General features: G+C 49.4%; 2 protein-coding genes across 2 annotated transcripts; one reads left to right on the top strand and one right to left on the bottom strand.

Annotated features, from left to right (window-relative positions):
• The first annotated feature begins 958 nt into the window (after positions 1–958).
• On the top strand, positions 959–4,868 carry LOC123095790 (alkaline ceramidase). Its single transcript, XM_044517354.1, has 3 exons — positions 959–1,113; positions 1,904–2,246; positions 3,948–4,868. The coding sequence occupies exons 2-3, from the start codon at positions 1,978–1,980 to the stop codon at positions 4,462–4,464; spliced, it is 786 nt and encodes a 261-aa protein (XP_044373289.1). The 5' UTR covers positions 959–1,113; positions 1,904–1,977; the 3' UTR covers positions 4,465–4,868.
• Positions 4,869–7,095: 2,227 nt separating this feature from the next.
• On the bottom strand, positions 7,096–10,568 carry LOC123095789 (zinc finger CCCH domain-containing protein 24). The gene is made up of 2 exons (XM_044517353.1): positions 10,241–10,568; positions 7,096–9,942 (listed from the first exon to the last, which is right to left on the bottom strand). Exon 2 carries the CDS (start codon positions 9,914–9,916, stop codon positions 7,664–7,666), a length of 2,253 nt encoding a protein of 750 aa, XP_044373288.1. The 5' UTR covers positions 9,917–9,942; positions 10,241–10,568; the 3' UTR covers positions 7,096–7,663.
• Between the last annotated feature and the right edge of the window lie 299 nt (positions 10,569–10,867).

Raw genomic sequence — 10,867 nt, 5'->3', positions numbered from 1 at the left:
GTTAAAACAGATGTATATGTTGGTGTTTGGAAACATAAAAAACTAATAACAAATGTATAAGTTGCTGTTTGGAAACATAAAAATCTAATGAAAAACAAATGCAAATGTTAGAAACGATAAACTTACAAAGCATGTGGCAAAATAATAATGTGTTAAAAGAGAAAACACTTTCTTTTGCGGGTATAAAAAAAGAAAAGGTTTAAATCAACCTTAACACGACACCAGCTTTAACAAAACAAACAAATATATGAAAGATGCTATATATTTTTGCCGCAAGCATCCGAAACGTGTACCATTCATGGCCTTACGAAAATGAACGCAAACAATTTGAATTGCGATCGACATGCACAGGCTGATTCCCCAAAAATGATAAGGTGGCATGGTCTGGATGCACTAACGCAAAATTACAACTTATGTGCGCGATGCCTGACTTGCCATACGATTTCGACCAGGCCAGCGTCAGTAGACATGGGAAGAGAAACCAAGTGACGAAGATGTGCGTGCGATACTTATGACACATCTAGATGCACTTTAGCGGTACTGTAGTAGTAGTTGTATTTTAGGCACGCTCTACACGATATTCTGAATCAATAATGCGGTGCACCGTCGGCAGTAACGGCCAGACGACGGGATCACCGTGGAAAATGGTCCCTGCATGCATACGTATATTCTTCTTCTGCACTAAAACACAATGTGGTAGGGGGTACACGGCACGGCCGGACGCGTGTACCGCCGTACGGGCCGCGGGGTCCCCGCCGGCCCCGGCGCACGGCCGCCGGCCACCGCGGAAGGCCGGCCGACGACTCTCGCCCCCACCCGTCAAGCCACCGGGCCCCACGCGCTAGGCCCGCGCACCACGCCGACGGACGGCCCACGGCGATTTTTTTTTTATTCCAACGAACGAACACCGAGGAAAAGACGCGTGGAGAAAAGTTAAAAGGAAAAGGGAAAAGGAAAAAAAAAAGGAAGACAGCGACGGATCGATCGAGCGAGCGAAGCGAACAAAAGCGCCCCACGGACCTCGCCGTCCTCCATGCCCTAGCGCGCACACCACGGCACAGCCCACCCGCAGGAGCGCCGCGCCCCGCCGCGCCCCGCCGCGCCCGGCCCGAGGTAACCATCCCCTCCGCCCCCTCCGATCCCTCGATCCCTTCCGATCAAAACCCTAGCCGCGGGTTCTCCCCGGTCCATCCATCCCTCCGCCCCCTTCGGTTTGGTCCACGGCGATCTGAATTTTCTGGACGGGCGGCGACGCGCGGGTTTTCCGCGAGCCAAGAGAGGGGGGTCGCGCCGACGGTCTCGGGGCTGGCGGCCTGCTAATCGCCGCTGCGGGGGCTGGTGCGCGTTCCCGCTGATTCGGCCTCCACTGCAGGCAGATCTGTGGGAGATTCGGCCTGGGTCTGGTAGACGTTTGCTTGTGCGGTGGGGCTGGTCGGGGGGACTGGGAATCGATCGATGCCGGATTTCGCTGCGGCGAATCTGTGCGTACCCCTGATGGGATCTGCTGGTGCCGCTGGATTCTGTTGTAAGAGCGCCTTTCAAGGAAGCTAGTGGTTGCACTTGTGTTTAATTGTTGTTAGGGTTTTTTTCGAGCCCTCACTGAGTAGGAGTTACTTATGTAATTCTACTTGCTGCGTGTGAGCCTTCCATGATGGTGACTTGGATTGTTTGTGCCAAGAGGTGTTCCGCCGTTATTATGTCATTGCATTAGTGGGAAAATTACCCTTGCCTTTTATGGATGAATAGGATATATATGATGGAAACGTCAATTATCTTTTAACGACTTCTTTACCTGCTGTACCCGCCACATGCCGACATTTTTTATATCTTGTACACACAGGAGTATGATTAACTGCCACAAGCACTGCGTAGGTCTTGACAAAATTACGTTTCATTTCTGCAGGTCTTTGGTTTGCTGCCCTCCAACACCGTGCTGTGACATAGCCTCTTGATAGCATACCGAGTAAAGAGGTAATCATGGCCGATTCCATGGCGGATTCGATGGTGGCGAGCTTCTGGGGGCCGGTTACATCAACCACTGAGCTGTGCGAGGAGAACTATGCGCGCTCGTCATACATCGCAGAGTTCTACAATACTCTCTCTAATGCCCCATGCATTCTCTTGGCGCTTATTGGGCTCGTGAATGCTCTCCGCCAACGTTTTGAGAAGCGCTTCAGCGTCCTGCACATATCCAATATGATACTTTCTATTGGGAGTATCATCTTCCATGCAACCTTGCAACATGTGTAAGTTTTTAGTTAACTGTACTGGTATTCTCGGTTGGTATTAATCGTAATCACGCAATTCTGGGAGTTAGCCCTTTCGCTCGTTGAATGTTGTTCTTTCCTACTACGCGTATCTTGCAATTGCGCTCACAATGATGGGATGGGTTTTGGTTACAGCATGTCGTTGAATCTAGGGTAATTTCCTCTTTCTTTTTTACTAGTTATGGCTTTGCTTCAAAACATCAAAGTTAAATTTCATGCTCCCTACCATTTTGAGGGAAAAAAAGACTCTACAATGCCAGTTGTTAATTTGCTCAGACGTGGTTTCTTGCTTCACCGTGACCATTTTCATTATCTTTTTGGCTGATTTCCTGTCTATGATGGTTACAGCTTAGTAAGTGAACATGATGTAGTATTGGCGACTATAAATTATTGAAATACACAGAACATATTGATATTTTGTAGATCCGAGTTTGTTAGGTACTATCTCTCAGACACTACCCAGGACACACCTTTTACATTTAGCGACGCGTGCTCGCATTTGATTGAGAGTTTCTGATAGCAGAAAATAAATGCACCTTGATGAACCTATATTTACTGCCATTTGAATCATTTGCAGAAGATATTTTATTAACATGAATTTGTGTTTAGTTTGTATTAGCGCTATATATATTACGCCCTGCTATTGTAATTGTTATCTGGCTGTTATTGACCTGAACTTTTCTTTGATCTCGCTGCTGTTGATATTCAAAGAAGTGCATTTTACTTCCGGTGTTTCAGCACAAAGCCAAAAGCCATAAACAATACATTCTTTGTTACTTCTATGTGATTCTGTTAGAACACCTTGTAAATTCTTGGTGAATGGCTCCCTTCAATAAATTGAAAATAGCCCTACTCTGAGAAGTTACAAAAATACAGGCAAATTACAAACAAAACAGGATCGTCTTCATAGGTTGAAAACTTGGGTATAGAAGGTTGCATTGACAAATTACAAGCCACATTAGATTGTTTTCTCCATCGAGTCTTGCTTTCAAAATTCTATGCTTATGCACTGATATGCACTTGCGCACCCGAACAACGAGTGATTAATTTGGAACGTTCCGAATTAAAAATTTGGCATGGTTGTACTTATGCCCTGGCTGACCATCAACAACTGGTACAGCTGTTCATTGCTGAAATGGTGTCTGTGTTGAATGGTTTTCTTATGTTTATGACAAAATTTCAGTAGTTACAGGCGCTCACTATTTGCCACTCCTGTTGGTCCTTGAAAAATGCATAGGGTAATCTAGCTGCCTTTTGGTTGGCAAATTAGTAAATTAGAAGTCTCCCGAATAAAGCAACTTGCTTGTTTTTGGTGGTCATATGATGCACATCATTACTTACCACTTACCTCCTTAACAACTGTCTGTGCTGCATGTACTTTGAATTATAAATACCATATCCATTGCATCAAACACAATAGGTGAGTTGTTTCAAGTCCTATGTAGAGTGGATGCATTCCTGTAATTAAGACCATGATGTGCAAGTTAAAAATCATTCTCTCTCAATCTGTTGAGTAAAGGCTGTGCATTTGAGGCCTCATGGATCATCACATGCATTTCTTGGTGTGCATCTCAGTTTCAGCATGTCTTAACTTCAGCCAAATTCTTCATATTATTTCTTTCAGTTTTGCTTTACTGTTTGCAATATATTGATTCGTGTTGGCCATATTTTGTTTTCCAGCTTACAGCAGAGTGACGAGACTCCAATGGTGTGGGAAATTCTCCTATATCTGTATGTCCTTTATTCACCAGACTGGCATTACAGGAGCACCATGCCTACTTTCCTTGTCCTATACGGTGCTGCATTTGCTGTAGTTCACTTCTTCGTGCGATTCCAAGTAGTATTCAAGTTGCACTACATTGGCCTCTGCCTTCTCTGCATCCCGCGGATGTACAAGTACTACATTCAGACGAAAGACTTGGCTGCCAAGAGGCTCGCGAAGCTGTGGGTTCTTACCATATTCCTGGCGACAGTTTGCTGGCTAGTTGATCGCATCTTCTGTAAGAAGCTCTCGCTCTGGGTCATCAACCCGCAGGGACATGCATGGTGGCATGTGCTTATGGGCTTCAACTCATACTTTGCAAACACATTCTTGATGTTCTGCCGAGCTCAGCAGCGTGGGTGGGAGCCGCGCATTATCCACCTCTTTGGATTTTTGCCTTATGTCAAGATTCAGAAATCCAGAAAGAGGGAGTAAGTTGTTTGTCGATCAGCAGTGTTCTCCAGGACCGGAAATCTAATGTCCACAAAGCGCGCAAAAAAAACAAGCGGTGGCATTTTTTGTAAATGGGCTTCCAAGTGATTACGGACTACAAATGAATGTCAGTCAGTGATGTCTCAATTGATTTTGGTAACTTTTAACTAACGCCCTGTTTTGTACCATACTCGATTTCAACCAGAGATTAGCTGGAGTGTTCGTCTCTTACTTTCAATCTGCAGCAGTTTGTGTTTGCGAAACTTATAGGACTTCATATTTTTATTCTTTGAATTTGACTTGAAATGGGGTTGAATTGTATTAGTTTAACTTACTGCTGGAGTGGTGATAGATTCATGTTCGTGGTAACAGTTGATTCTTTATCGTTAATCGATGCTATTTGTGAACTAGTGCCTGGAGGCTGGTGTGTATTATGTTTGATCTTTGTGCACCTGCTGATTGTGGAAGCATGGCTAGTCTTGGAGCAATTTTATTTTGCCAATTATTCATTGAACTTGCTCACACAAGCAAAAGGTAGCGCCATCAAGGTGCTCAAACTTGAAAACGAAGGTTGAAAGGCAGCCATTTCTGCTCACCATTGGTTTTCGCCCGGTTTTCTGTAAATTAATTGGGTGATTCTCTTCCGAAATTATTTGATAGGCAAAACTTTTGCCTCCGTTTAGAAGAAGAAAATTCTGCTCATCATGTCATCACCCTATACCATGCTTCTGGCCTGTGCACGTCATGCCTGTACTGGTTTTGTGATGGTCTTGATGGAATGATGGAGACCCCGGAGTGCCAATGTCGAATCAATGCTTCAATCCATGAGGCTGCCGACTAGGAATGAGTGGAAATCGACACAGTACTTGGTTTCGGGGACAGGGATTGATGGAAAGGGGATGGTAAGGGCAACTCCAAACGGGAGTCGTCAAATGTCTTAACCATCGTGTTCAGACACTTTTTGCCATCCACCGGCAGTCATCAAATATCTGTAAACTAACATAGACGTTTGAAATCCCACAAACAGACCCCAAACTTATAGGAGGTTTTTTTGGGGGGGTGGGGGGTAGGGGTCTGAACACACTAACTCAGCCTAAAACCAATGACAAACCGCTGCGAACTTGGAGAAGGATTGGGGGAGTCCGGACACAATAACTCAGCCTTGAACCCATCATAAATTCATTCTGTATCTTTCTTTTCTCTGATCTCTGCATTGGACAAAGGACGGATATTTGTAGATACTAACCTGGATGTTTGAAATCCCACAAACAGCCACCAAACTTAGAGGAGGTTTGGGGGAGTTCGAACATGTTAACCTGGCCTTGGACCAACCACAAACCGCCCCTGAACTTAGGAGAGGGTTGGGGGAGTCTGGACACACGAACTCAGTCTTGAACCCATCATAAATTAATCTTTTATCTTTCTTTTCTATGATCTCTGCATTGGACAAGGGACGGATATTTGTTGGATGGCCGGCGCCCTGGAGTGCCAATGTCGAATCAATGCTTCAATCCATGGGGCTGCCGACTAGGAAGGAGTGGAAATCGACACAGTACTTAGTTTTGTGGAAAGGGATTGATGGGAAGGGGATTGTAAGGGCAACTCCAAACGGGACTCGTCAAACCGTCAAATGTCTGAACTAGTGTGTTCAGACATTTTTTGCCATCCACCGGCGGTCATCAGATATCTGTAAACTAGCCTGGACGTTTGAAATCCCACAAACAGCCCCCAAACTAACACGCTAACTCAGCCTAAGACCACCGACAAACCGCTCTGAACTTAGGGAAGGATTGGGGGAGTCCGGACATACGAACTCAGCCTTGAACCCATCATAAATTCTTTTGTATCTTTCTTTTCTCTGATCTCTGCATTGGACAAGGGACGGATATTTGTAGATGCTAACCTGGACGTTTGAAATCCCACCAACAGCCCCCAAACTTAGAGGAGGATTGGGGGAGTTCGAACATGCTAAGCCTTGGACCAACCACAAATCGTCCCTGAACTTAGGGGAGGGTTGGGGGAGTCCGGGCACACGAACTCAGCCTTGAACCCATCATAAATTCATTTCTTATCTTTCTTTCTTTTCTCTGTTCTCTGCATCGGACAAGGGACGGATATCGGGACATTTGAGGAGGTTCGTTTTGGCCACTCCCGTTGGAGAAGCACCAAACAATATTCTACATCGAGAACCGCCTCACTGTCAAAAACTGGTGCAATAAGAATCATATCGCGGCTACGCGTCCTCCGAATGCCGGCACGAATTCGAATCAAGATCTAGGGTGAAAACGGGGATAAGATTCCACGATCTTCACACTGACTAGTCGGCGCATTATCTCGCTCACACTTGGCCAATAAAAATGCACCCACAACTGACTCCACCACGTGCACCCACTAGCCCTGAAATTCCATCTACCAGTCAAGAAACAGAACCCTGGTTGCATCGGCCGAACGATTCATCAGAAGCCACCAGTCACAAGAAATTCGGGAGCACTTCAGATGAACCAAGATTCGACGGCGAAAAAATAAACAGCGACGAAGATTCGGTAACAATTTCACATTATTATCATCATTACAATTATCATCCACGAACAATAGAGGAATCAACATCTTCTGACCGAAAACAAGGCCACGGTGTAATCCTCTCACAAATCATGTTGAAGGAAAAATTAAAATTGAAACATATTTGGGGACTTGGAACTATAGCATGCCCGGGTAACCATTTATACCCCATCAGTACATCAAGTATCCATGTCACAACAATAAAAAACAAAATAAACAACAACCACCAAGGTAAAAAAAAGGAAAGAATTCTGGCATGGCACACGAGCCTTCTTCTTTTAATTTAATATAACAGGGTTAATTAACAGAATAGACAACTAAATCTTTTTTGGCTGATGAACTGAAGCTGCCGGGGTGCGATTCTCTCTACCTCCGTTCGGCCCCAAACTGAGGTAACTCCACTCTTTAATTTAACCTACTGGAAATGGAAACTCAATAGTTGTGTATTGATTTTTACCTCCCAAAAATTAACGAAAACCAATCCCTGAATCACCGCCTTCAGCTATCCATCCATCCTTTTCGCTTGCTTGCTTGCTTGTTGACGACCTCAATGAACAGAAAATCAAAAAAATACTTGCAATTCTTCTTTAGCTAACAATGGTAACTTCTTCTCGCACCTCCCGGGCTCTGTTTGGTTGTTCGTCTATGTTGCTGCTAGACTACCAATCTGCTCGTCAAGCTGCATCTGCTCGAGCAGCGCTCCGATAACTGCGGCTTGGTCATGTCGGTTCAGCTGCGTGCTCACACTAGAGCCTTCACCGTTACTTACACTGGGATGCATTTGAGGTGAAGGTCTGACAGAGTTGTTGATGGATTCAGCTGTGGTGACCTGCTTCTCTGGTGGAGACTCCTTAACCAGTGTGTGCACCCAGGAGAGATCTGGGTCATCGCCGCCTGATCTCAGCTCAAAGGAAGATGACCGGCGAAGCTTACCCAATTCTTCACCGTTGACGCCCCAGTCCGGTGCCCCTGAAGGAGACCCCCACTTGGACCATGATGAGCTCAGAGGAGAGCCAACAGCAGCCGATGCTCTTGCAGCACTAGGCCCGAGATCACGAGAACTGAGGCTCCTCATTGTCTGCTGGTGCTGTTGGTGCTGCTGCTGCTGTTGCTTCTCACGCTGGGCAAGGGCGGCGGCTAGGTGGGAGTTCATTGGCGACCCAGATTCGACGCAACGGGGGGACATCCGGCCAGGGGAGGATATCCCAAGTGATGCTTGCAGTAGGGATGAGCGTGAATGCAACTGCTGGTTGTCCACAGCCTTTGGTGAGAACCCTGTGTTGATCGGCGAAAGAAGCTGCTGCTGTTGCTGGAACTGATTAAGGATGGCAGCCTTCTGGGAAGGTGAAAACATAGCACCTTGATCAGCATTGTTGTACCTTGGGGATGAGACCATCTCAGCAGAAAAGAGATCATCCAGGTTTGAAGGGTTCAGACTCTTGGTCCGAGAACTATGGTTCCCTCCTGCTGATGAACCAAGACGCGAGTAGCACAGATCGTTTATAAGCTGGGAATCAATATCCTGCAACAGGGAGTAGTCATCCATAGGCATATCCCTTGCATTAAGTGAGCTTCGGAGTCTGCTTGACTGAAGGCTGCTGCCCGGAAGGTGTAGCGTCGGAACATTTGGTTGCTGCCAGCCCAAAGAAGGGGGCATCCCATTCCCAGAAGGAGACCTTGGTGGGGTAAATGGGGACATGACTGCCGAGACCGATGACGGAGAACCAGGCATCAAGCCCATTGCTGCTGCCATCTCCATTGCAGCCGTTGCTGAGGCCCTAGGGGATGGCACTGCGGACCCAGTGGAGACATACAGTGGGCGGAGCTCATCGGTGGTGTGCGCGAAGAAACAGACGCGGCGATTGCAGCCGGTGCCATCCTTGCAAAGGCGAGTGCGGTATTGCGCTGGGTGGAGCCAGCACTCAAACACCCCATGAGCATACTCACACATGTCTCCACGCCGGCACACACCTTTTCTGAAATCAGGGCATGGAACACAACTGTAGTGATACTTGCGCGGATCGCGGCGCCGAGCGTTCTCCCCAGGGTGCACAAAGGGGCACTCGGTCCAGTCATGTGAGTACGCCCGGGAGCACGGCCTGATCTTGAAGGAGTACATGCGGAACTCATCAGAGGCATAGATGCTGTTCTTGATATCCGGCAGGGATGGATCCACTGGGTATTCCTTCTTCTCTGAGGTCGCAACCCTCGGCAGGTCTGGGAACTTTGACATCATCATCACGGCAGCTGATGGAGACCGAGCGTCCTCGGCGGTGGGAGATGACACCGGCGACGAGGTCAGGTTTGTGGCCCTTGTCACCACCCGGAGCAAGCCATGTCCAGACTTTGGGAGCCCAAGCAGATCTTGGAGGGCGATCTTTGCATCAATCATCTTTGGCGGCACAGAGATCACATCAGCCGGACGGCACCCGGACGCATCTGTGGCATCGGCGTCAGCCCCGGCCACCAGGAGCAGCCTGACGGCCTCGACGGCCGAGGACGAGCCACCAGACGCGGCGCAGTGAAGGGCGGTGGTGCCGTCGGGGCCGCAGCGGCGGTTGACGTCGACGGAGGGGAGGGACAGCAGCAGGCGGAGCGCGGCGAGGCTGCCGTAGGTGGCGGCGACCATGAGCGGGGTGCGCTGCTCGAGCGCCTTCCGGCGGCCGTACCAGAGGCCGGCCTCGTCCGCGGCGGCGGGGGGCGCGCGCTCCAGCGCGCGGCGCAGGCCGTCCGCGTCGTCGTCGGCGGCGAGCTCGAGGAGGCCGGCGAAGGCGTCGTCCGTGTCGACGGTGAGGTGCCTGGCCATCTCGGCGACCGCATTCTTCTTGGGCGTCGCGGCGGCCGCGGCGTCGGCGCCGGCCGCCAACGGGGGCGCGGGGATCGGCGCGCCGTTCATCTTCTTGGCTCGTCGGATCGAAGCAACTGAGGCAAAAACATGAGTCAAGAAGCCAGTCAAGCAAAGTCCGAAATAGCACGGCGAGATTGACTGGAAACCTGCCGAATCGGACGCGAAATACAACGGGAAAGGGAGGAAAAACCGAGGCTACAAAAATGGAAGCGCGGCGACCGAATCCACGGAAAGATCTCCGGGAAGCAAAAACCAATCTTTGGCTAGATCAGGAGCTCGTCAAAGCTCGGGCGCTCGGCCAGAGCCGCCACCCGGGTGGCGGCTCCGGCCGGCAGATCGGGGCGAGGAGAGGGGGGCGGAGCGGAGCCTGACCTGTGCAGGGCAGCTTGCGGCGCGGCAGACCATGTCAGCACGCCATGGGCGACGGCGCCGGCGGAAAGATCCCGGAAATCTCCACGGAGGCCCGAATCTGGGGAGAGCGAGGGGTGGTGGTGGTGGGGTGGGGTGGCGTTGGGTGGAAGCGGCCGGCCGCCGCGGTGTTCCGGGCAAAGATTTGGGGGCGATCTATCTATCCCCTATCCGGTTCGCGATTGATGGGGGAAGAAGAAGCGGAAGCATGGGGTGTGTGCGGGGAGGGGAGAGAGAGAGGGCAGTAAAAAAGGGAAAAGTTGAGGAGAGAGAAAGGGAGTGGGGGGGGTGGCTATCGGAGTTCTCGCGGCGACACACACTCCCTCTCTCTCTCTTCACCCTCCCCTCTCTCTCCTGTGGACGTGCATCAAATGGATAATTTGGTTGTGCTGGCTAGTGTTGAGTGTGCACAAGTGATAGTTGTTTGGTTTAGCAAAATTGCATGGCTATTTCTTCGTTGCATGAAAATTTACTGCATCGGTCGACTGCTAGCCGAGGCGGAGACGGGGACGCCGCGGCCGGCACACGGCGTCGCATGTGAAGATGAGTCGGAAACTTGACGATTCGGGAGGGGGGGGATGGCGACGAGGG

The sequence above is a fragment of the Triticum aestivum genome, chromosome 4D (assembly GCF_018294505.1).
Source record: "Triticum aestivum cultivar Chinese Spring chromosome 4D, IWGSC CS RefSeq v2.1, whole genome shotgun sequence".
Lineage (NCBI taxonomy): Eukaryota > Viridiplantae > Streptophyta > Magnoliopsida > Poales > Poaceae > Triticum > Triticum aestivum.
This window is presented reverse-complemented; position numbering and strand designations above follow the sequence as displayed.